Source organism: Lasiosphaeria miniovina (genome assembly GCF_030549165.1).
Source record: "Lasiosphaeria miniovina strain SMH2392-1A chromosome Unknown B0T26scaffold_2, whole genome shotgun sequence".
In the NCBI taxonomy this organism is placed as follows: Eukaryota; Fungi; Ascomycota; class Sordariomycetes; order Sordariales; family Lasiosphaeriaceae; genus Lasiosphaeria; species Lasiosphaeria miniovina.
In genome coordinates, this window is record NW_026848221.1 from 1,759,168 (window position 1) to 1,782,692 (window position 23,525).

Sequence of the window (23,525 nt, forward strand, 5' to 3'; positions counted from 1 at the left end):
AGAGCGACAGGGCGACGTAGGATCTTCATCTAGCCGGCACGCTCCTCTCGTCCAGTTTGAAGCAAGTACATGGAAGGGGGAAAAACAAGACCATCTTCAAGAACCTAACAAGCGCGTGTCTCGTCGAGCACGACCATTTATTTGCCCAGCACCTACGATGCTCCGGCCTGAACCTAAGGCAAATAATAATGCAAATTAGATGACACAAGACATACCTTTGTGTTGATTTTCCTCAAAAATGCGGCACGTATACCTGGGTGCCATCATAAAACAAAGAACTTGACTGCAGCCGGACAAGATGGCCCTGGGCTTAGCCTCTATTTGCACTCCCACGGTCATGACAGCAATCTGCTTCCGAAGAAGTCCCATATCCAGTCACTAGATTTCCTAGGGGCGCCATTCACTAGGTCTGGGATGAGTGCACAATACCAGAGATCTCCGTATCTGGCATTTTGTTTACTTCAGGAAGTTTCCGCTTTCTGTTTTCTTCATAGCCACATCTACCCCTTTTTTCATCTTGCGCTCTATCGGGTTTTGTTACCCCTTTATTTCGGCTGCTAGCATGACATCAGCCGCCGATGCTCAGATCTCGGTGTGGAAATCAGCACCCCTCAGGTAGGTTAGTACTACATGTATGTACCCACCAGTCAAAAAAAGGCGCAAGACAAGACAAGACAAGGCAAGGCAAGGCAAGGCAAGGCAAGACAAGACAAGACAAGGAAAACTGACATGACAACAACTACCCTACCGCAAACACAGGCAGACAAACGCACCTCTCGAACCACCACCGCTTTCTACTGTAATTAGAGGCCTTTACTAATCCAGTCTCTGCGCCCTTCCTCCGATTTTCGCTCGCCCGCGTGGTCCCAACGCCAGTCAGAAAAAAAAGCTGCGGAATCTGCCCGCCCGCCATCGTTTACCGTCGGTTTTAACTCTTGGCTTACCTGGCTCAAGATAGCGACATGGCTGAGAGACAGGACGGAAGGCGGAAGCAAGCAAGCAAGCAAAAGCTAGCCCAATTGACACATAAATCCGAGCAAGGATACGAAGTACTCCAAATTCGCCTGTCTCGCTCCCCGCGAATGTAGGTATTCCGCAGTCGGCCGAAATCTAGGTCCTCCCCCGCAGCCGCCCGCAGCCGCCGCCGAGAGGTTCCGTTGTCAGTGTCAGTGTCAGCGGAACAAGGCGTGTGATCAGCGGCGAGCGGCAACAGACGGATGTCAAAAAGGGTGGGCCGGGAAACTACGCAAAAGGGATTCTGGTAAAAAAGGACCTGCATTTCCACCCCAAGATAGCTATTACCGTACAACATCTCCAAAGCCGGAAATCAAGACGGAGTCATGATAATGGAGTAGAGGTCATAGAAACAGCCAATGGCATGTAAAGGAAACCCCGAATTGACACGCTACCATTGGCTCACCTCACTACTTGCTCCACGGTCCATCCCGACTTTCAAGCGATTGATTGATTGATTGCACACGGGGTACGGTAACTTTATCACGCCCTTGCAAAAAAGGATGTGATCCATCCCAAGTACATACGTACGTACTCTGACAGTCTTTTATGTAATACCGCACAGCACCGGGTCAGGTCTAGACCTAGCGCTTCCATCCATCCTTAACCACCCATAGGAAAACTCACCTGCCTATCCGGACCGGGGGACACAATCCACAATCCACACTCGGCAAACAAGCAGACAAACAGGTTAACTCACCCGGCCGCCCTGCGCCGAAGATCGATCCCCTACGGACGAGAATTTTAAGTCCATAATCCGGCCAAACCTACACACATGCTGGATATATATATATATATACCAAGATATATCCGCGCTGCTCTCGGCCTACTCTACCCAGTTTCGTTGGATTTCCCTAATCATTAAAAACTTTTACCCTCCCAAGGAAAAATAATTTCTGTAAGCAGCTCGGCGGGGATTTCCCCCTAAAGCCACACCCTCATTACAAACGTCCACCACTAAAACTGACGACTTCAGGGACCGGGGATCAGGCATCAATCTAACCGTCGTCGCCGCCCATAGACTAGGAACATACAACAAGACAGACAGACGAGGAGGAACCACGGACAAGATGGGTTCTACCACGCCCGAGTTCACCAAGCCATGGATCGAGACGCCCCTTATCCCGTCGGTGCCGCTATCGCGCGCCGCGGGCTGTAACATCTTCCTCAAGCTCGAGAACCTGCAGCCCTCGGGGTCCTTCAAGTCGCGGTGAGCCATGACTCCTGTACCCTAGTGTGCTTGTCCTCTAGGCATAAACAGCACACCCCCTCTCTTTGCAACACGAGTGACATTGCTGTGGAGCCGGCCACCTTAGCTAACTCGTGTCCTGGCCTCTGGCCGGGCGGGGTTGGAATCTAGGGGCGTCGGCAACATGATGTCGCAGGCGGCGGCCAAACTGTCCGCGGACGAGGACGTGCACTTCTACTGCAGTAGCGAGGGGAATGCGGGGCTGGCGTGCGCGACGACGGCGGCGGGGCTGGGGCGTAGGGCGACCATCGTGGTGCCGACGACGGCGCGCGACTTCATCATCGAGAAGCTGCGGTCGCTGGGCGCGCGGGTCGAGCAGGTCGGCGCCAACTGGGTAAGCTAAGCTAAGCATGAGCATATAAGAACTCCGATTAACGGCTATATATGAAAATAGAACGCGGCCGACGCGCACCTGCGCGAGGTGCTGATGGTGGCTGACCAGGGCCCCGGCGTGCGCGCTGTCTACGTGCCGCCCTTCGACCACCCGGACATCTGGGCCGGCGCCTCGATCCTCGTCGACGAGGTCGTCGGGCAGATGAGGCTCCAGCGGCGCGGCGGCGGCGCCGGCGGCGGCGACTGTGAGGCGCCGGTTATCGACGCCATCGTCTGCAATGTCGGCGGCGGCGGGCTGCTAAACGGCGTTATGGAGGGGCTCGAGCGGCACAAGAAGTTGGTGGCGCGGAGCACGGAGGCGCCGACCAAGGTCTTGGCTATGGAGACTATCGGCGCTGAGAGCCTGCACGCCAGCGTCCAGGCCGGGCACCTCGTCACGCTGCCTGCCATCACGTCGATTGCCACGTCGCTCGGAGCGCGCCGCGTGTCGGAGAAGACGTGGGAGTGGGCCCAGGGATCCGACGGCGCGCTCATCAGCGCCACCGTCACCGACACCGAGGCCGCCTTGGCATGCGTGCGCTTCCTCGACGACTCGAGGATCCTCGTCGAGGCTGCCTGCGGGGCGACCATGGCCACTGCATACAACGGCCATCTCCGCAGGTATCTCGGCAAGGGCCTGAGCGACGCCGAGTGGGCCGACAGGAATGTGGTTATGATCGTGTGCGGCGGGTCCAATGCCAACTTCAGCACGTTGCAGATGTACAAGGAGAAGTACGGCGGAGCTGGGGGCGCTGTATAATGCCGAAGGTTGCGATCGGAGGGTCAGCTTCACTATGCGGTGTTTTATTTGATTTCTGGGTGCAGACACGGACTGGCCTAGACCACAGCCACTCTAGGCCGTTTGTCTGCACAGTCAGGGAGTAGCGAGCGTCTCCTGTGTTTCTCTTGCGTAGCTTAGCTCAACATATCCCTCGGGGGCAATCGCAGAGATGGCCTTGTCGAGATCTCGGAGCACCAGTTTCAGCTCGCCAAAGTAGTTGACCTGGCCCTCTTGTTCGAATCCCAAGCTGCGAAACAGGGCAATACTTTTGGCGTTGCCCTCGTTGATCTTTGCCATGAGCACCTTTAGTCTGGGGGTACTCTGCTGCTGCTGCTGCTGCTGCTGCTTGGCCTCGATAGCATCGCCAGAGTCGCAGCCGAACTCGTGCAAAATGCTCTCTAGGTTCCGTGACACGTAATTCAGAAAGGCCAGCACTGCGGCCCGCCCCACGCCGCGGCCGCGGTTCCTCGACTCGGCTATCATGATGTCGATTTCGCCGACGACGTATAATGGCTCCGCCTTTTCACCGCCTTCACTTTGAGAGTCGTCGTCGTCGTCGTAAGGGTAGACGAACAAGTTGACGTCGCCGACCATGGTGTCCGGCGCGTCAGCCGAGCCGGCCACGACCACCGTGGTTGCCGCAGCCGTCGCGACGGGCGCCAGCGGCTGGCAGACAATAAAGGTCAGCTTGTCGTGGGACACCCGCCATGACTCCTGGTTCTCGTATTCCTCGTCGAGCGTCAGGCGCTCAGACGCCGTGGCTTCTTGGATGGCCTAGACCGGACGAGCCGTCAGCAGTTTTCCCAAGGACACCACGCCAGGTAAGTCGCAAAAGGGGAAGAGTGTATCAATGAGTGAAGCAAGCAAGCGAAATGACTTACGGGATCTTCCATCCAGGCATGGTAGGTCGGGACATGGCGGCGGTCATATGGCACCAAGAGCACATTTGCAGTGGAGACAGCTTCAAGTTTTTTTTCTCACTCGAGGTTAGCCGAGGGTTTCTCGCTCTGGCTGAAGCTGATACAGAATAATGGCATAGGTAGGTAATTAATCGTTAATTAATGACTGAATGACCACCTACCTATGGATTCGTTGAGCTTCATTTTGCAAATGCACCTTGGTCGGGCGAGATGGCTGCTGTCAAAGCCTTGTTGTAAGATGATGGCTTGGTTGTTCTCACAACCGCTGCGATACCTTGGTTTCTTGAATTGTAGTGAAAGATTCTAGGTTACACGATGTTGCTGGCTTTTAGCGGGAGATAAATTACGGATACTATAATACATTGTACATACAATACATGCGGATACATACAAATAGATACCCACCCCCACTGTCCAGTACGAACCTGACTGTTAGGTACCCTACTGTCAGTATTCCGTGCAAGACGACAGCAGCATGCATACTCAAAACGTATATACATGTCTTGACTAGGTCAAGATAGGATATTAATGCAATCCCTGACATCGTCGACAGGGCCACACCTCTATCAACAGAAATACGGAGAACCAAGTCTAGAAGCAGTAGGCTACTAATACAGACTGCGCTATCCAGTTAAACAACCCCGGTTTCGAGCTAATTTCCATCGACCTACGCTGTCGGCCTAGTCTTCCACCGGGAGCTGGGGGAAGAGCCCGCTGTAAGGGCGCTTTAAAGCGACGAAAGGCGTGCCATAATCGAAGTCGGTGTAGGGCGTGGCATGGTCCAGTGTTCTCATATCGTTCGCGACACCCAGAGCGTCGAGTAGTTCGGTAGCCTTGCCGGGCATGAACGGCTGCATCAGGATCCCGGTAATCCTCAGGCTCTCCGCCGCCAGGTAGATTGCCCTGGCAAGCGCCGTCTCCATGCCCTTCTGCTTGACCAGATTCCAGGGCGCCGTCTCAGTGAAGAACTTGTTCGTCTTTAGTTCACGTTAGCGTCGTCCTTGGGGACTCGGCCCGTAAAACACGATTCAGCTTACTTCTATCATCACCGCCGTGGCGGCACGGAGCGCGCCCCTCGGGTTGAGTTCCTCCATCTGCTTCGCCGCGGCAGGTGCAGCATTTCTCAATACTTTATCGTGGGCGACGAAAACATCTTCCAGACTCTGCGGGGCGGGACCGAAATCGCCGCCACTGGCCGCCACAATGGCCTGTCGGATATTCCAGCGCTCTGCTCTTGTGACACGAGCGAGCAAGTTCCCGAGTCCGCTTTGGAGAATGTGCTTGTACCTTTCGGTAATCTTCTCGTTGCTATAGTCTCCATCGTCAATTATGCCGCCGTCGTTGATCAGGTAGAAACGTAGTGCGTCGATGCCAAATCTTTCGATAGCAGAGAACGGATTCACCACATTACCAACGGATTTGGACATCTTTTTCCGGTCCATGGTCCAGTGCGCATGGCTTAAGACTCGTTTAGGAAGGGGAAGGTCTAGCGCCAGGAGAAGTGCAGGCCAGTACACGCAGTGGAATCGAACAATGTCCTTGCCAATCACATGGACATCTGCCGGCCAGCCACCTTCGTGCTCGCTTCCCGGGGTCCAAAGAGGAAAGCCGGCATTTGTGATGTAATTGATCAGCGCATCCACCCATACATAAATTGTCTGACTTTCGTCGTCGGGGACCCGAATGCCCCAGCTCAGTCGATCGACGGGCCTGGAGATGGACAGGTCCTCGAGGCTGTTCTTGACCCAGTCCACCACCTGACTCATCCGAGCGGCGGGCACGACCCATTCGGGATTCTTGTTGTAAAAGTCCAGCAGCTTGGACTTCATCTCCGTCATGCGGAAGTGGTAGTTCTTCTCCTCGGTCCATTCGACCTTGTTTCCCGTCTCGATAGACGCCATGAAGACCTCGCCCGTGAAGGGGTCCATCGTCTTCTCGATATGGGTCTCGGGATAGAAGCACTCGTCACTGACCGAGTACCATCCCGTGTGCGTGGACCTGTATATTAACCCCCGCCCCTTGAGCAAGAACCAGAAGTGCTTCACGGCGTCGACGTGGTCCTGATCAGTGGTGCGCATGAAGCGGTCGTAGTCGATGACGGCCGTATTCGCGAGATTCTCAAACTTGGCGGCGTTGTCGTCGCAAAAGTTCTTGGGATGCACGCCATTCCGAGCCGCCGCTTGCTGCACCTTGATCCCGTGCTCGTCGGTGCCCGTGCACAGGAGCGCCCGCTTGCCCGCTAGTGTCTGCCACCGCTTCAGGACGTCGGCTAGGACCATCGAATACAAGTGGCCGACGTGAGGCGCTGCGACGCTAGTCAGCATGCTTGACGGCGCTTCCGGCCTGTAGAACATGCGACCTACCAGCATTGACGTAGTATATTGGCGTTGTGACATAGTAGGGCTTTGCGGACGGCGAGGGCGAAGTTGGAGTCGAGATTGAGGTTGAAGTCGAGTTCGAGGTTGCGCGCGCAGTTGTGAAGCTGCGAGACGACGACCTTGGACTTTGGCTACTGCAGGACCGACACACCCAGCCCCTTGACCAGGCTGTTGCAGAGCGCCATCTTAGAATGCGGCGAGCTGGCGCCGTCCTGAGAGCTTCCATGACCATAGTCGTGTGCCCACGGCGCTGCTGTCGGTCGTGGTTGAAATTGCCGCGTTGCGCGTCGGCTTTCTTTGCACTCCTAGTTCGCAATTGGAACCGCTAAAGAAATATTCCATGTACTGCACCCAATTATTAAGGTGACAGACAGCTTCATGGATGACAGGGGTCACCCCACAACTTTTTCAAGCGTCCGTCCAGTGGGAGATTCCCGAGCTCAGGGCAGCTGGGTAAGGTGACCCGGAGTTAAGTCTAGCCTCTGTTGTTTCCTTGGCAAGCCGTTTGATCTCCTGCGAATGCAAACTTTCCCCTTTGGTAGTCGCATATTTATTGTATTTACATACACTGTTAACTTTGAGAACACCCCTTCATTATAATACCATGGACAAGTTCCTGGAACCGAAATACGGAAGAAGCACTTATTCTGTGCGAACAATAACAATACATAGCAATGGTTTTAGATGCCAATACGTTATCGCGACTGGACAGTTGCTCTAGATCAAGGTCTCTCTGGAATGGTACCCGTACGGTACAGACAACCTGAACGATTCAGGTTGCTATCTTCTAGGTAGGTAGCTCTAGCCCCTTAATAGGCAGACTCTACTCTATGGGAACTCTCACGGTCTAGATAGGTAGCGTACCTTAGGTAGGATCCCGGTAATTTCCGCAAATCATCGGGGCGATGTTTTCTACGAACCCGACTCCGTTCAGCTTGGCTGTCCCAGAGCCTCCACCAACGTTTCCACGATAAGCCGCCCCAAGCACATGCATGTGAAGACAACACAAGGCAAGATAAACATGGGGTTGCTGGTTTTGTAAGCGTTCAGATATTAGGGTATGACTGAGAAGCGGCTTCCCGCATCTAGTCGCATCTGCCCAAAGTTTGCGCCTCGTTATTTCTAACAACTGGTGATGTTTAGGCCTCCGTCAGATATCTTATGTACCTTGTGTACTAAATGGATGCCCTTGCGCCCTGCTTGCCTTGGAAAACAGCCTTAAGTCTTGAAGTGTGATGGCGCAAATACTGCCCTACCCTGCCTGCTTGCTCTCTTCGAGGCAGGCGTTCAATAGGGAATCTGCTAGAGTGCCTTCACGGGAATGGGATCGTCTAAAATTACTTCTATATCTGCGAGCACCCCGTCTTGCTGGGAGAGGGGTATTTGATGGAGGAGGCATCCAACACTCTGCCACCCACCACGGGTTGGGGCTGTTCCTCATGAACAAAGCGGGGGCCGTGATTGGCTGAGTCCATCATAGCTCCTGCTGTGCAAGCCAAGAATATGGGACACCAGCCCAGCCTTCCATCCACGCATCCTCCTAGCGCAACTTTATGGATGCTGTAGCCTATAACAGGTCCTCATCCCCCACCAGCCGAGCCACATGTTGAACGGCAAAGTACCCAAGGCACCTACTACGGGCAGGCAGTTTGTAGGTAGTGTAGTAGATAAATTAACGGGATAATAATCATGCGTCACGAGCGTGGGGAACAAGGCAAAGTTAGATTCCTGAGGCCGCAGGCTGACTTTCCATCCGACTTCGAATGCATGTTATCCAGCATAGGTAAGGTACTAATTCAGGGCCAGGCGGCGGCTCGAAATGGATGGCAGGGACGCGGAGGAATCGATCGCTCATCTCCTGGCGCCTGCCCGCAAAACTGATGGGTGGGTGTGTTCAACTTTGAACTTCAGCCCCCATATCCGTACGCTCAAGGCGGGTTGCATCGTATTTCGATATTGGAAAGCTTAACGGAGCACAGTGCATGCAGTACATACAACTCACTCGTTCCCGTAGGTACACACACCTGCAACACTGAGCCCCAAACCTTCCTACAGCTTCTATTACAAAAGAGAAACCCGACAAATAAAACCTCACCCAGATACGAATACTTGCTTCTACAAGCCTAGAATTTGACCAGGGGCCGCTGGCACTGATTCTTAGCATTCTTCTTTCCACACTCAAGCAGTGCTGGTCCAGTTTGCCAAGGCTGTAGGGCTGGCTGCACAGTGCAGCGCACGAAACCCGACTTGGCCTGACCTGACCTATTGACGTATCGCCGGAAAGTTTGTCCCCGCAGCAACACCTCAAACGCCCCGCTTGGGAGCAACGATGCGCTGAGCTCGCCCGACAGATTGCGGTTGGAAAGAAGCACGCAGCACGAACCAGCGCTTTCAACAGGTGTCAGAATGGTTGAGGCGGACGATATCCAGAAGCTCCTGCAAACAGGATCGTGGAAAACCTCGACGTCGCGGGCGAGGAGCCCCAAACCCCCCAAGCCGTAAGCGACAACTCCAGAGCTGCCCGCCCCACGCTGCGCGGGCGCATGCACGCGAGCGACGGGACAAAACGAAACGAGACGCACCCATTTCCCTCTGCTAACACGGTCACAAATATAGTTATGAGATATCTGAGACGGCCCCCCAGCCGTCCAGGTCTCGGCCGACTGCCAGAGGGCCGCGGCCATTTCAGCCAGAATCGCGCGTCAAGAGGCCACCCCCGCCTTTGGTTGAGGATGAAGCCGCATCCTTGGCCAAAGAACACGGCGACTCGGTCGTGTCGGGTCCATCCGAGGAGGACCCCAAACATCCCGGCGATGTTGACCAATATCCGATTCTTTTAGAGGTCCACGAGTTCAACCCCGAACGCCGCTTTGTCATTCTCACGGGCAACGAAACCGACGGCGAGCAGGCCAGAGATGACAGCAGCCTCGGTTCTACCAACACGACCCGGCCATCGCAGCCCCCAAACGGCCCCGGTACAACCGAGTACGAAGCCAACACGTGCCGACAATATGTCCTTGTATCGCCAGACGAGGGGCCCACGTTGTCCAAGCGGAAGAGCCACCAAGATCTCCCGCGTCTCGAGACAAATCTTAACGGCCCTGACGCTCCAATTCGGCGCTCGAATAGCCGGCGAGACAGGGACAAGGTACTTGTTGACCAAGCCCCTCGAGACAGCCCCAGCCGCCGCGATAACGTAAAACCGTCCGAGGATGCATTCCTTACTCCCGTCTACAAGCATACCGCGGGTGGTCGCGACCGGGCCTACTGGGATTTCAATTCAGCAGCTGGTCGGTCGCCCGGTCGTAGTCCGTCAGCAAAAGGGGAGCCGCAGCTGGCTACATCTGACGACAGGCGCTCCAAGTTATCCACGTCTAGCCAGTCGACGAACCAGCCGTCGCTCCACAGACGCGTCTCGTCGGCTTCGGCGCCAAAACGCCATGCCCGGACGCCCGAGAGACCAAACCATTCTGTCGATAGTTTCCCGCCGCCTCCCGCAGACCCCAACGACGGCCGAGGCCGAGGGGAGAAAAAGAGCAAAGCCGAGAGGCCAAACTCTTTTATTGATTTTCCGCCCCAGGGTGGCTATGCCCCCGAAGATATCTTTGATTTCATGATGCCGGGTAACGATCTCCCTCCTCGAGGAGAGAGAAGACATCGCTCCCCGCCGAGGGGACCTCGGAGCAGTAACTCTCCCCCATATCCCCAGTCGGCGTCGAGCAAGTTGCCCAGCCGATCTGGAAGCTATAGAGGCCAGCGCCAGTCTTCGTCTCGTGAAAAAGATGAGGATTATTCCACAGACGACGCCAAAAACCAGCGTGGCAGCCAACCGAGCCGTTCATACCCACGTCGGACCGCGCTGGAACCCGAGACATCTTCTCTTCTTGCACCTGAACAGTCCCGGCCATCTGGAAGTAGCAGGTCTAAAGCCAAGCCTTCCTCGCCGCTACCTTCACCTCGGGCTTCGCAAGGATCCCTGTTCCCAGATGCATCGCCCTTGCCCATCCCAAGGAGTCCGAGGAGTCCGAGAAGCTCAACATTCCCGGTTGATAAGAATAAGAGATACAACGAACGTTCGATTTCCCCATCTGCGATAGCCAGCAAGTCTCCGCCGAAAACAAAAGGCGCCAGCTCCGCGGCTAGCAGTTTGGCCTCGCTCCCGATTCCGATTCCTCTGAACTTGGATCGGAATAGCTCGGCTGAAAGAAGACTAGCACCGTCCTCGACTGCTTCGTATCCGAGGCAGGACTCTCTAGATGTCAGCTCTCCAACCCCGTACTGGCAGCCAGCCCCATTTCGCCCAGCCGAGCATAGAGCCACTCTGGACAGGCCTATCGTTTCATTGCGGCGATACTCGGAAGATGTACAAAAGGGTCTCGTCCCGCAGCTGCCCGACTGCCGCTGGAAGTCACCGAACAAAACCAGCAGCGCCCAGTTTCTGACACTCCCACGAGCCGATAACTTCAACATCTGCACCGAATGTTACGATGCTGTGTTTGCCAACACGAAGTACCAGAAGATGCTGGTACCCGCTTCCAGACCTGCTGATCAGCTCCTCTCGTGTAACTTTGGCTCCTCGTTCTGGTACCGCATCGCATACCTCATGACGGTCAAATATGGGTATTCAGACTTGGGTCTCTTAGAGGATATCGCTACGGTTACTGGACGCCACCAGCCATGCGCCGGGCCCCTGCCTGCGACTCGCGTCTGGTATAGCATGATGGCACCAAACGCGAGGCGGTCGATGCCCATCTCAAGCTTCAATGTCTGCTCCAGCTGCTCCAAAATGGTCCTGGCCCTCTTCCCTAACCTGGCGGGGGCCTTTGTGCTGTTGGATCCGCACGCAGAGGCGACTAGGGACATTTGCGAGCTCCATTTCACACCAGAACGTAAACGCTTCCTCGAGTACTTTGATCTGCTTGAGACGGCATCGGACCGATCACTCAGTCGCAGAATCGAACCAGATCTCCTAGAACTAGCCGACCGCATCCGGGTCATTTCCCTGACTGACGAGTGCAGACGGAATATCCCCATCGCAAATCGTAAGTGGTACGTGATGGAGAGCCTACCCGAATTCAGCGTGTGCGAGGAATGTTTCGACTCAGTGGTCTGGCCACTTCTCGAGGATGAAGACTGCGGTGACATTCCACCCAACTTTTACAAAAGCCGCCAGACCAGAGCGATTGCTGCTTGCCAGCTCTACAGCGATCGCATGCGGGATGTGTTCCGCAAAGCATGTTATCGGAATGACATGGACTACCTAGAGTCTAAGCTAAAGGAGAAGCTGAAGCTCGAGTCCGAGATCAGAGCCAAATATGCCGACCTGGCCAAGCAAGACCAGAATGATCCGTGGGTTAGGGGGGAGATGGCAAGTCTGATCAGGCAGATGAAAGATATCGAGTAGAGGGCGGTGTGGCGATATACCCATACTCGTGGCTTCCTGAACTATACTGTTTGAGTACTCTGTACCAGCGAATTGTATAGCACAATGTTAGAAGCGAGGCAACATTTTCAAATACGATAACACAGTCAATTACCAAGGCAGTCGACCGGCTTGGCAAATTCCTACCTCCATTCAGTCGACTTCATTCGTGGAAATTGGCGCATCCTATATGACAGAGACATACGCACATATACACGCGGGTGAGCGGGTGGCTTGTGCCTCGTCCCTAGCATGCACAAGCAATAACAGTACACGGCATGGCATGTCAAATGCCGGATTGGACATGGAGAATGCAAGGTTCCCCGACAGTCGTACCCCAGATTCCACTCCGGCTATACAAATGAGTGTGCATTGTCCTCTTTAATCAGCCGGATACACCAAGGTGAGAGGGGACAGACCAAGGAGAGCTTGACAAAATATTGGAAGCAATTAATATTACCCCCAAGGTCAATATGTTGAGAAATTCTCCGGATCCCCGGACTCATAGGGGGTCCAGGAACCCCATGGTAGCAGCGCACATACATGCCTGGTAGTTAGTTGCAGGTCGGCCTTAGTACGCAAGTTAGATAACCACCCAACGACGACAACCTCGGTGTCTTTTTGTACGGAATCCCGCGAGCTGTGGGAGTACTTTGCTGCTGTTGTTGCTGCTATCTGACTCGTAGCCGCCCCTTTTGAAGTGGTCTGCCCACCCCTTTTCTGTTCTTTGAAAATATGCGTTTTCTCGCTCCGTTCCTTCTTGCTCTAGGTGTTATACGGTCGGCTTTTGCAGTCGTCGTCAAGTCGGGGTCGACATGCATCGTAACACCAGGTGCCGCGACCCGTGCCGTGCGAAGCATCGGCCTCGTCCCGCCTGCCGAGCGTGATGTCGACCCGGACAGCAGCAGCGGCGACGAGCAGAATATCTGGTCAGATCTCGATCCAGAAGCCGGGGCCCCCAAGCCCGGCGCGCCCGGTTCCCTCGGCCATTACCCCCGGCCGATGCCGTCAAAGAAGGGCGGCGCGTCGCCAGTGAAGATGCTCAGCGTGTCGCGCCGGGAGCCGCCATCTTCTCCCCTCTTCGAGCCCGCAGCGCTCGAGATGTCGTTCCCGCGGCGGCGCACGGCGGCGCGGCGCACGGCGGCGGCGGCGGCGGACGACACGCCGCAGATTCTGGACGCGTTCAAGCAGTGCGGCAAGGACGGCACCATCATCTTCCAGGAGGGCACGTACAACATCCGGCAGGTCATGAACACGACGGACCTGCGCAACGTGAGCATCGAGATCCACGGCACGTTTGTGTGGAGCGCCGACAACATCCAGTACTGGCTGTCGCACAGCTACAGCGTGACGTACGCGGGGCGGTCGACGGCGTGGCTGCTCGGCGGGCGCGATATCAGCATGCGCGGCTTCGGGCGCGCGCTGTTCGACGGCAACGGCCAGGTGTGGATCGACCAGAACCGCAACGCCGGCAACCAGAACGGCCGGCCCATCTCGCTGACCATCTGGCGCGCCAACAACGTGTTCATCGACGGCATCCGCTGGAAGATGGCCCAGTTCTGGCACACGTTTGTCGCGCACTCGCAGAACATCACCATGACCAACCTCGAGATGAACACGTCGTCCAACTCGCAGTGGAAGGCCGTCAACACGGACGGCACCGACACGTGGAACTCCAAGGACATTGTCATCCGCAACTGGACCGTGACGTGCCATGATGTGAGTGTCTTGTCTCCGGCCCCCAGAAGCCCCTTTTTGCATAACAACCCGCAACAAACACAAATACACATAAACACACAACCCGAATGGGCAAAAACAACAACTGACTTTCGTGCCTGCCTGCTCCAGGACTGCATCTCGATCAAGGGCAACAGCAGCAACGTGCACGTCAGCAACGTGACGTGCTACGAGTCGGGGGCCATGTGCGTGGGCAGCATCGGCAGCAACGCCGGGCAGCCCGACTTTGTCGAGAACGTCGTCTTCGAGAACGTCAGCCTCTACCACAGCTCCAACGCGGCGTGGATCAAGACGTACCCGGGGACGGGCTACGTGCGTAACGTCACGTTCCGCAACATTCACTTTGAGAACGTCAACCAGCCCATCTACGTGACATCGTGCATTTGTATGTTTTCCTTTCTTCCCATCCCTCTGCACCAACTAGTCGGATATCGTTTGGACAGCGCTGACAAACGCAAAAAAAAAAAAAAAAGACTCGTACCAAAACTGCGACAACTCGCGGCTCGGCATCACCGACATCCACTGGGAAAACATCACGGGCACGTCGCGGTACAACGTGGCGGCGGCGATCCACTGCAGCTCGCGCGCGCCCTGCGACGACCTGCACTTCTCCGATATCGACATCAAGCCCATGAGCGGCGGCACCGCCAAGGTTCTCTGCTCCAACATCAAGAACCAGGCCTCGTCCGGCCTCGCGTGCACCGGCCCGTGTCCCGGTTCGCAGCCGCAGCAGCTCTCGGGCAATGTTTGATGTATGTCCATATGGAGTATGGCGCGTGGGCAAGGTTCGTGAGTCGGCCGGTATGGCGCTGCCGGAGCAGTGCCATTCAGTTGTTTGGCTTCTTTTTTTGCTCTACCGCTGCAAATGCCTGTGTTTAACCTTTTCATGTATACATGGTGATGGGTGCCTATGAGCCATTTCAATTTTGTAATAAATCTAACTGTAGAAGTTTCTCCCTGAACAGAGCCTCGTTGAAGCAGGCGAATACGAAATAAAACAAAACATGTACGGAGTATGTATGGCGCGTAGAATTCATGGGCTGTTATGGCGCATACGATGTGGGATGTGTTGATGCTATTTTTATGGGGAGGGGGGGGGCTCCGCTGGAGAAAGGAGGCCCCCAGTGCGGTCTATCGGAAAGGGGGGAGAGGCGGAGTGCTGGGAAATGAGATCACGGCGGAATTGAATGTGAAAAGTGAGAATACCAAGACACGCAGAACAAGAAGAACTGCTATGCCTGTCAATATTTGATTTTCACATCATCTCCTGATGAGCTTTTGTAGAGTTATTGAAGCCAAAGAAGGGGTTCGTAACGAAATCTCTTGGGTTCTGAACTGCACAGTTCAAGTACATTGTGCAGCGAAGTCGGTGGCAAATTGCTGCAGTGACTTTTATGTCGTTACGGGGAGGGTCTTCACGATGGTGTTACCGAAGGAAGAGGAACCGAAAAGTGAGGCCGTGATTTAACAAGGACGACGAGCATGATGAAAGAAATGTGTGGTTCATAGACTAGATAACTATGAATACCTCCTACTACTCCTGTTCTCTGACACGCTCCTCTTCCTTCGGTTTGTGGAAAAACGACGCAACTCGAGACCGCTTGAACTTGCCCGGCACCTCCTTGAGCCTGCGGTAGCTTCCCTTGGGGCTCAGCTTGGAGAGCTTGCGCGTGAGCGTAAACGTCTCCCCCTCGCCATGGTCAGTCCCCTTGTCCTTGTCCGTACTGATACTTATCTTCTGCTTTCCCTTCTCTCTTCCCTCCGGTAACCCCTTCTGCTCCTCGTGGCCATCATCATGCTTGCTCTGCTCCGTTAGTAGACGTTCCTCCTTCTCCTCCTCCTTGGGACTGCCAATCCCGCTCCCCGTCTTGGTATGTTGGCTGACCTGAACACTATCTGTACGCAGCGCTGGGAGTATGGTGTTGGAGCATGACTTATAGTCGTCCTCGCACTCCTCTCCTGAGGTCTCCAGATCGGAATCGCTCTCGCTCAGCAATACCTTATGTAACCGAACTTCCTGTAGAGCTTCATGGTACGCTATCTCGAGAAGGGATTTTCTCCAAATCGCTTCTGTCCTCTCGCTTAAGATGCCGAGCTCGAGAGCGTCTCTGAGCATGTCGTCCCAGTCGGCAGGCAAAAAAGCCTCGTTTCGAGCCGAACCTAGTGTGTCATCGTCCGGGGGGTCGCCGCCAAAGATAGCTTGAAAAGTTTTCCATAAATATCGGTGCTAATAAATAGTAGGCAGGGGCAAGGCATCAGGCTTGGTTTGTGGTTGACGGAACTTGAACCGTTGTGGGGCCACCGCTGCCAGCTGCTAACATCAACCTCAGCTGGCAGCCTGCAGCTCGCACCCAAAATCAGACTAGCGCGGATTAGGGCCCGCATGTGGCACCCAGCACCCCACGAACGCACTCAACTCGAAATATTGCAAAATTTCAATTGGGACATTTCGATCTTCAACAACCGCCTGTCGCCAAATTCCCCGAGGTAAGCACCAAGAGGTAAGAAAACACGCCCGCCCGCTGCCACAACAACCCGATCATGCCTAGCAGCCCGTTTTTCTGTCTTCACCAAAAAAGGGAAAAATTGGACGCTGGGTAACTGACTCTGCCCCCTCACACCACACAGACCGACCTTGGACGACAACACGATGTCCCAGAGACCTACTGTCACTATCATCGGCGCCGATGGCAAGGCCACCGGTGCCACCGAGGTCCTCCCCAAGGTCTTCGGCGCCCCGATTCGCCCCGATATCGTGAAGCACGTCCACACCGGCATGGCCAAGAACAAGCGCCAGCCGTACTCCGTCAGCGAGAAGGCCGGCCACCAGACCTCGGCCGAGTCGTGGGGAACTGGTGAGTGGCATCCTGAGCGACTTGGGATTTGGTTCTTTGAGGGTGGGCCCCCAAGCGAATGAAGGGTCTGAGGCGGGCGGACGAATTGCTTGGGGGCCTCGAAAATTTTGGACAAATCGGACCGCGAGACGGATTCTTGAAATTGTGCCAGGACGACTTGCTAACCCCGGCTTCAAACAGGTCGCGCTGTCGCCCGTATCCCTCGTGTGTCGGGTGGTGGTACCCACCGTGCCGGTCAGGCTGCCTTCGGTAACATGTGCAGATCCGGCCGCATGTTCGCCCCTACCAAGATCTGGAGAAAGTGGCACGTCAAGATCAACCAGGGCCAGAAGTAGGTGGATTCGGATCCAAAATCGCTAGAAGCATGCTCTAACTTGGCTAACATAGGCGCTTCGCGACTGCCTCTGCTCTCGCTGCTTCGGCTGTCGCCCCTCTCCTGATGGCCCGCGGCCACCAGGTCGCGACCGTCCCCGAGGTCCCCCTCGTCGTCGACTCGGCTTCTTTCAGCAACGCTGCGTACGCCAAGACATCCGCTGCCCTCGGTCTCCTCGAGGCGGTCGGTGCTGGTGACGATATTGCCAAGGTTAAGGGCTCCAAGAAGCTCCGCGCCGGCAAGGGCAAGTTGAGAGGCCGCCGTCACCGCCAGCGCCGTGGACCCCTCGTCGTCTACAGCCCCGAGGTTGACGGCTCCGAGCTCGTCAAGGGCTTCCGCAACATCCCCGGTGTCGAGACGTGCCCCGTCGAGTCCCTCAACCTCCTCCAGCTTGCCCCCGGTGGCCACCTCGGTCGCTTCGTCATCTGGACCTCGGCCGCCATCAAGCAGCTCGACTCCGTCTACGAGAGCAAGAAGGGCTTCTTCGTCCCCTCAAATGTCGTCTCCCAGTCCGACCTGACCCGTCTCATCAACAGCTCCGAAATCCAGAGCGTGCTGAACGGACCCAAGGGTGTCGCCCACGCCAAGCGCGGCAACGTCCAGAAGAAGAACCCCCTCAAGAACAAGCAGATCATGCTGCGCCAGAACCCTTACGCCGCCACATACATAAAGGAGAACCTTGGGTCAGTGAAGGCGGAGAAGGCCGGAGCCAAGCGTGTACCAGCTTCCTTCAAGGTGCTCCTGAACGAGGTTTAGGGTGTTTGCGAAAAGGGGTAGGGATGGAACCGTGGGTGCTTCCTAGGCGTAATGGATTAGAAATGTGTGTGCATAACCACACATTTTCAATGAATTCTGATACCGGCCAAGCGTATGGCTTCTTTTTCGTGACCTCCCTGTTACCAGGTGCAATGCTGAAAATTGTTGCATCACTGCCAGATGAGTGAGTTCCTTAAGTACAGCAAATATGTGTAAAGCTATTCAGGGTAAGAGTCGTCATAATGGGCCTGCTAGTCGGCACTGGTCTATTGGAACTCGATTACGGGGCGCACTATTTGGCTCACAATACAAAAGGCTCAGCTAGACGGAGTGGTATAAATCTAAACTTAATCCAAGTCTTAATTGATAGTAACACAGCAGAGCCATGAGGGAGGCGTATTGATACGTGTAAATGATCTCAGCTAGTAAGGGACGTTAGATTTGCAGTAACTGTGTTCTCGGGCCGTCAGCTCAGACCATCAGGGCATTCCCTCCTTTCCAAATTGAAAGACACCCGCCATATGCTGCTTTCGCATGAAGCTAAACCTGACAGGCGGTAGGTATGAAGGTAGGTATTCACCACCTGGGCCTGGATGTACTGTGTAAGTCCTCTGGAGCCACGCACCCACGCACTTCCCTCTTCACTTTGTTACGGCCTTGCAACCCCCCTTCTCCAGAAGTGGCATAGTAAAACCACGCTCGCCGCCGTCTCTACGCCCAATAAGCCCTATCCGTATCCGTATCTTTCTTTGTGCAGGGTAATATACTGATATCAACATCCATCGTATGACATAACATAACATGATATCTAAGGGAGGTAGGTGGTGCAAGAAATGTCTCTCTACGAGAACAAATCGAATCGAACCAGGTATGATGTCGTTTCGTTTCGTGTCCACTCGCTGGACCTCCTCAGCAGCCACCCAGCATGGCGAGCTTGCCCATCTCCCTGGTCAAGTCGTCCACGTCCACGTCGAGCGCCAACAAAGACGCGGCCGATGACGATGCGCCATGGGGGATCCCCTCGAGAATCTTCTCGATGTCGGCGACGTCGGCGAGGCGGAAGAAATCCTGCACGCCGGCCGTGAAGCGCTGCGCGCTGAGGTCGATGTTGGCCTCGGTCTCGGCGGCGAAGCACAGCCGGTAGTAGGCCCAGGCGGCCGGCACGGCGGCCGTGGCGCCGAACATAGACCCCGACGCGCACAGCACGAGGTATTTCTTGGCCGTGAGGAACAGCATCAGCGCGAGGGATAGTGTTGGGCCGTCCATGATGTGGTGGTGGCCGCCGTTGTCGTCGTCGGATGATAACGAGGAGACGATGACGGGTGCTTGCCACAGCGGGTGCCGCTCAAAGTGCACGCGCAGCCAGATAAACATGCCGCCGCGCGGCCACTGGTAGTCGAACAGGCGCGTCTTGGTGACGACGCCCCATTCGAACGAGTCAAGCGGCGACGAGAACATGTCAACGAGGTCGGCCCCGGCGTCCAGCAGCCGGCACATGCGCACCATGCGGCGCTCGTAGGACCCCCGCAGCCCTTCGAGCCAGCGCACCCAGCCGTCCATGTGCCAGCCGGCAAAGCGCGCCTGCTCGCCGCGCCCCAGCGCGCGGAACGCCGCCTTGGCGGCCTCGGGCTGCGGGCCCATGACCAGCTCGGCCACGAGGCTCTGCACGAAGCCCGACGGCTGCTGCGTCGTCGCCTCGGACACGCGGATGATCTTGTCGATCACGGCCGGCTGCGCCGTCACCCAGCCCAGCCGGCACCCGGGCGCCACCGTCTTGGAGAAGGTGTCCAGCCGCACGACGCGGCCGTCCGTGTCGATGCGGAGAAACGACGGCGCCAGCGAGTCCAGAAACGGATACCCGGAGGACGGCCCTGCAGTTGTGGGCGGCTGCTGCTGTGGCGGCGCGTCCGCGGACGTCTGATTGCTGCTGCTACCGCCCCGTGATGCCGCCTCCTCAACGGCGGCGGCCGGGAACTGCAGATACCAGTACGGCTCGTCCTCGGCTATGATGACATCGTACTTGCTGCAAGCTGCGTATATCTCACGCTTGCGGTCTAGCGGGATGACAATGCCCGTGGGGTTGTGTCCCAGCCTGTGTGGTGCATGCAACAACGGTCAGCACTTGTTTTTTTTTCCTCTTTTTCAAAGCAAAGTGAGACATGCGTGCTCGCTCGGTTCATCAGTCAGTAGCACCGCAGGGACCTGGCAGTGGGTGTGGCGTCGGGTAAGAAAAGCATACACGAGAATGGAAGGAATTGGCCAAACGGCCGACAACATCTTGTGCGCCCGCTGCCCTTCTGAGCAACGGCATGCATATTATGGCGAAAGGAAATCGGCGTGCCAACAACTCACGTCACGGTATACAGAAGATGCGGCCTCCTCCCGCGGGCGGGGTCCCAGGACGACAGGACGTCGTCGAGCCCGCCGGGGCCGGCGACGCGCATGCCCTTTGCGTCGGTGTCGACGGGGACGAGCTGCCAGCCGAGGTTGGCGGCCTGGCCAAGGGCGCCCATGTAGGCGAACTTCTCGCACAGCAGGCCGGGGCGGTCGCGGGGGTCGTCGACGCCAGCGCGCCACGGGTCGGCAAACACCTGTAGTGTCTTGGCGAAGCCGTCGGTCGAGCCGCACGTCATGGCCACCTCGGGCCCGCCGCGGTACGGCACGTCGGGGTGCACCTGCTCGCGCGTGAACTGGCGCACCCACGACACCAGCGGCGGATACCCCTCGGCCTGCCCGTACTGCAGCGCCGTCTCGAGGTCGATCCGCTTAACAACGTCCTTGTCGTGCGACCCAGCCTTAGGCACCACGATGTGCGCCGCCGCCACGGGTGTGGTTGTCGGAGCTGCCGTCGAAGCGGCGCATGCCGACGCGGGAACAGCTCCGGATTCGCCGGGATAGTTGGGCGACGGTGTCCACCGCTCGGGCTCGGCTGTCTGGGCCTCCAGGGTATCAAAGGGGAAGAATTGCACGTTTGGCAGGCCTAATCAGATACCAACGGGAGAGGAGAGTCAGCCTCGATGCTCGTCATGATGAGGCGGGGTAGCCTCCAATGGAGGTGGCGAAGAAGAAGAACAAGAGGAACAGAGAAACGCACCGCCGGCAATGTTCATGATACCGGGGATCTGGAAGAGGCGGTAGGCTTCCTTCATCTTGCTGGCCTGGCGGCCCTTGGTGATGACGGAAAAGAGGTGGCTGAGGTCCAGCGGCAGCGGCTTCTCGTCGTCGCCGCCATCGCCGCGGCGAGATGTTGTTAGCGAGCCCATGGCTTGACTATCTGCTCAAGCTGCCTAGATCGCAGGGCGTGGGGATGGGACCTTGAATGGATATGGAGCGCTATGTAATACACAGCGGAGGAGGGCAAGAGTCAAGTCTGACGGGTTCCGCTTCTTTTTTCTTCAAGGTATGGATGTTTTGAAGAGAGAAAGAAAAAAAAGAGAGTCCCGTCTATCTGCTGCTGAAAAGATAGTCCTAAACAGCAGAATCCTTCCCCCTAAAAATGGATATCAGGTATGGAATCCTAAGCGTATTTGCTTCAAAGGCCGAGGTGGAGGGGGTGGAGGGGGGATGGGAGGGGGTTTAAGCGATAGTAATTAATTCTCCTTAATCCCGTTACATTACGTATCAATCAATTGCGCGCGAGCAAGCGAGCCGTTGGTGGTTCGTGGTTTGCTGTTGGTAGCTGTTATCGACATCTGAATTGTTAGATAATAACCCCGGGGCAGGGCAGTTTAGAAGATTACCAACGCCTGCCGCCGCGCCCGCCCCAGCAAGGAAAGAGAAGACCTTCTAGTTCCAGTCGCCATTACGACGTTATCGGTAGTCATTGTTGCGCCCTTCCCGCGTGCCACGCATGTACAGTACAGTACGTATCGCGCTAGACTATCTGGGATGGACAGGGGTACAGTATTACGTGGGATTTGGGGTTTTGGAGACTTGATCAAAGTACGGGATACGGAAAGCCTCAACTCAACATCTTGTTAGATTCACTCACTAATGTGCATTATTTTTCTGACAGACTTGCAATGTGCCAGACTTCTAGAAAGCAATACAACAGGTATGTTGCACGAGCGAGCTACGAAAAGAAAGAGAAGCACAGGCACTTACACCAGACCTTCAATTTTAAGAGGATGTCAACCGTGTCTCTGTTGACGAGGGAAACCGCAACATGTAAACCCCTTGGGATCACTATAAGCAACTAGAAAAGTCAGGTTCTTCGTTAAATTTTAGACGGTATCTGGTACTCAAAGCCAAGGTCTTGGAGAGACTTGGCTGTGCAGCCCTCCTTTTCAAACTTCAGCTTCGCTTCGAAATACACCCGTCTCTCCCATATCAACTCCGCGTCCCAATACGGCGGCTCCTTTCCCGCAGTACCTGACCACGCAATCCAGTCGTGGACCGAGTTGATGTATTCCGCATCGGCGCCTTTGGGCCAGACGTGGAACGACGGGCCTTTCCTCTTAGCCTCCTCGTCTTCCCACTTCCTCATCTCCGCTGCAGGCGGCAGTGGTAATAGGTTTGCCCAGGTCCGCGAGAAGATAGCAGCTTGGCTCTCGGCGAGGGGAAACGGCACCACCTTGATGGGTAGGCCCGGGAAGACCAGAGTCGGGTGGTCTATGTGGAACAGGTGCTTGTATAGCCCGTGAACTCGTCGCCCGTTCGTGATCAGGGGCGGTTTCAGTGATGGGAGGAAGGGGAAGGCAAAGAGGTAGCCGGTAGCAAAGACAACGGCGTCAATGTCCTTCTCCACTCTGCCATTCTTGAACCTGATGCCTCTCTCGCCAACGAGGAACTCTTCAATGACGGGAACCTCTTCCGCGCCGACATGAGCTAGGTTAGCTGGCGGTGTCGCCGTCTGGACTGACAGCAGCAGCGGCTTCGCGCAGACGCGGCAGATCTGGGCGGCAATATCGAGCCCAGACGCGGCATTGCCAACGACGACGACTTTCTTGTTGCGGAAGGGCTTGGGGTTCCGGTACAGCTTGGAGTGCGATATCACCCCCGGCCACGCCTTGTAGAACTCGGAGATGCCCTTGATCTCAGGCACGTGGGTGATAGAGTAGTGGCCAGAAGCAACGACTACGGCATCATAGGTTTCCGTGGCCGTCTCGCCGCTGCCCAGAGACAGCGTGTGAACAAGCCACCGATCCCTCCCGTCCTCTCCCCGGCGCAAGCGCACGTCTTGGACCTGGGTGGAGAACCTGATGAGATGTCGGATATCCTTGGCATATGTAACGAGATAGTGTTGGACTATGTCCCGGGAAGGGAATATGAGAGAGTCCCCTGGGAAGGCGAGGTCCGAATATCTCATTAGTGCGCGCGGGATGTTTGTGTGCAAGACATCGTACATCGGGGAGGGGAATACTGGGGCTGCTGTCGCCTGTGATGACTGGAGAGGCGGGTCGGGTGGAGTCGAGGCGCTCGCTTGAGGCACGTGCAGTGTCTGTGAGGCTCGAGGGCTGTAGTTCCAGACACCGCCCACCTCAGCCTGCTGCTCCAAGACGACGATGCTCGCAAACGCCTTCTGAGCTGTCAAGTACTTGGCAGCCGCAAGGCCACAGGGTCCGGCCCCGATAATTGCGATCCTCTTCACGTCAAACATCTGGTTTCTTTGAGAGCTCCTTTCTAAAAAATAAATAAATAAATAAAAGTAAAAAAAAAAAAAAAAAAA

General features: G+C 55.9%; 9 protein-coding genes across 9 annotated transcripts; 4 read left to right on the forward strand and 5 right to left on the reverse strand.

The window, feature by feature from the left end:
- Positions 1-2,084: 2,084 nt before the first annotated feature.
- B0T26DRAFT_747575 (L-serine dehydratase) lies at positions 2,085-3,395 on the forward strand (the record flags this gene model as incomplete). Its single annotated transcript, XM_060444860.1, has 3 exons — positions 2,085-2,224; positions 2,375-2,597; positions 2,658-3,395. 3 exons carry the CDS (start codon positions 2,085-2,087, stop codon positions 3,393-3,395), a joined length of 1,101 nt encoding a protein of 366 aa, XP_060300079.1.
- Positions 3,396-3,452: 57 nt separating this feature from the next.
- On the reverse strand, positions 3,453-4,630 carry B0T26DRAFT_123982 (GNAT domain-containing protein). Its single transcript, XM_060433336.1, has 3 exons — positions 4,498-4,630; positions 4,298-4,377; positions 3,453-4,190 (listed from the first exon to the last, which is right to left on the reverse strand). Exons 1-3 carry the CDS (start codon positions 4,517-4,519, stop codon positions 3,510-3,512), a joined length of 783 nt encoding a protein of 260 aa, XP_060300080.1. The 5' UTR covers positions 4,520-4,630; the 3' UTR covers positions 3,453-3,509.
- Positions 4,631-4,656: 26 nt separating this feature from the next.
- Positions 4,657-7,037, reverse strand: B0T26DRAFT_693603 (putative METHIONYL-TRNA SYNTHETASE, mitochondrial). The gene is made up of 3 exons (XM_060441203.1): positions 6,700-7,037; positions 5,374-6,641; positions 4,657-5,313 (listed from the first exon to the last, which is right to left on the reverse strand). The coding sequence occupies exons 1-3, from the start codon at positions 6,944-6,946 to the stop codon at positions 5,017-5,019; spliced, it is 1,812 nt and encodes a 603-aa protein (XP_060300081.1). The 5' UTR covers positions 6,947-7,037; the 3' UTR covers positions 4,657-5,016.
- Positions 7,038-8,999: 1,962 nt separating this feature from the next.
- Positions 9,000-12,222, forward strand: B0T26DRAFT_124085 (uncharacterized protein). The gene is made up of 2 exons (XM_060433337.1): positions 9,000-9,212; positions 9,331-12,222. The coding sequence occupies exons 1-2, from the start codon at positions 9,121-9,123 to the stop codon at positions 12,116-12,118; spliced, it is 2,880 nt and encodes a 959-aa protein (XP_060300082.1). The 5' UTR covers positions 9,000-9,120; the 3' UTR covers positions 12,119-12,222.
- Positions 12,223-13,237: 1,015 nt separating this feature from the next.
- On the forward strand, positions 13,238-14,624 carry B0T26DRAFT_637858 (glycoside hydrolase family 28 protein; the record flags this gene model as incomplete). The annotated part of the gene is made up of 3 exons (XM_060436967.1): positions 13,238-13,855; positions 13,985-14,258; positions 14,347-14,624. The coding sequence occupies 3 exons, from the start codon at positions 13,238-13,240 to the stop codon at positions 14,622-14,624; spliced, it is 1,170 nt and encodes a 389-aa protein (XP_060300083.1).
- Positions 14,625-15,407: 783 nt separating this feature from the next.
- On the reverse strand, positions 15,408-15,989 carry B0T26DRAFT_671922 (uncharacterized protein; the record flags this gene model as incomplete). The annotated part of the gene is made up of 1 exon (XM_060439393.1): positions 15,408-15,989. The coding sequence occupies one exon, from the start codon at positions 15,987-15,989 to the stop codon at positions 15,408-15,410; it is 582 nt and encodes a 193-aa protein (XP_060300084.1).
- A 325-nt stretch (positions 15,990-16,314) lies between these two features.
- B0T26DRAFT_693612 (60S ribosomal protein L4-like protein) lies at positions 16,315-18,000 on the forward strand. The gene is made up of 4 exons (XM_060441204.1): positions 16,315-16,374; positions 16,502-16,728; positions 16,909-17,059; positions 17,116-18,000. The coding sequence occupies exons 2-4, from the start codon at positions 16,524-16,526 to the stop codon at positions 17,855-17,857; spliced, it is 1,098 nt and encodes a 365-aa protein (XP_060300085.1). The 5' UTR covers positions 16,315-16,374; positions 16,502-16,523; the 3' UTR covers positions 17,858-18,000.
- An 877-nt stretch (positions 18,001-18,877) lies between these two features.
- On the reverse strand, positions 18,878-21,099 carry B0T26DRAFT_617032 (pyridoxal phosphate-dependent transferase; the record flags this gene model as incomplete). The annotated part of the gene is made up of 3 exons (XM_060436004.1): positions 18,878-19,949; positions 20,210-20,837; positions 20,952-21,099. Coding segments are annotated over 3 exons (1,848 nt in total), but the record flags the coding sequence as incomplete, so codon positions are not given.
- Positions 21,100-21,809: 710 nt separating this feature from the next.
- On the reverse strand, positions 21,810-23,488 carry B0T26DRAFT_693624 (FAD/NAD(P)-binding domain-containing protein). The gene has a single exon (XM_060441205.1). It carries the CDS (start codon positions 23,454-23,456, stop codon positions 22,074-22,076), a length of 1,383 nt encoding a protein of 460 aa, XP_060300087.1. The 5' UTR covers positions 23,457-23,488; the 3' UTR covers positions 21,810-22,073.
- Between the last annotated feature and the right edge of the window lie 37 nt (positions 23,489-23,525).

Coding starts and splice junctions, on each gene's coding strand:
- B0T26DRAFT_693603 (XM_060441203.1), bottom strand. CDS start 6,946: ATGGTCATGGAAGCTCTCAGGACGGCGCCAGCTCGCCGCATTCTAAGA. Junction 6,642..6,699: donor AATATACTACGTCAATGCTG/GTAGGTCGCATG, acceptor CTAGCGTCGCAG/CGCCTCACGTCGGCCACTTG. Junction 5,314..5,373: donor CCACGGCGGTGATGATAGAA/GTAAGCTGAATC, acceptor CGTGAACTAAAG/ACGAACAAGTTCTTCACTGA.
- B0T26DRAFT_693624 (XM_060441205.1), bottom strand. CDS start 23,456: ATGTTTGACGTGAAGAGGATCGCAATTATCGGGGCCGGACCCTGTGGC.
- B0T26DRAFT_123982 (XM_060433336.1), bottom strand. CDS start 4,519: ATGAAGCTCAACGAATCCATAG. Junction 4,378..4,497: donor GAAGCTCAACGAATCCATAG/GTAGGTGGTCAT, acceptor AAAAACTTGAAG/CTGTCTCCACTGCAAATGTG. Junction 4,191..4,297: donor ATGCCTGGATGGAAGATCCC/GTAAGTCATTTC, acceptor CGTCCGGTCTAG/GCCATCCAAGAAGCCACGGC.
- B0T26DRAFT_124085 (XM_060433337.1), top strand. CDS start 9,121: ATGGTTGAGGCGGACGATATCCAGAAGCTCCTGCAAACAGGATCGTGG. Junction 9,213..9,330: donor AGCCCCAAACCCCCCAAGCC/GTAAGCGACAAC, acceptor TCACAAATATAG/TTATGAGATATCTGAGACGG.
- B0T26DRAFT_693612 (XM_060441204.1), top strand. CDS start 16,524: ATGTCCCAGAGACCTACTGTCACTATCATCGGCGCCGATGGCAAGGCC. Junction 16,729..16,908: donor GGCCGAGTCGTGGGGAACTG/GTGAGTGGCATC, acceptor GGCTTCAAACAG/GTCGCGCTGTCGCCCGTATC. Junction 17,060..17,115: donor AAGATCAACCAGGGCCAGAA/GTAGGTGGATTC, acceptor TGGCTAACATAG/GCGCTTCGCGACTGCCTCTG.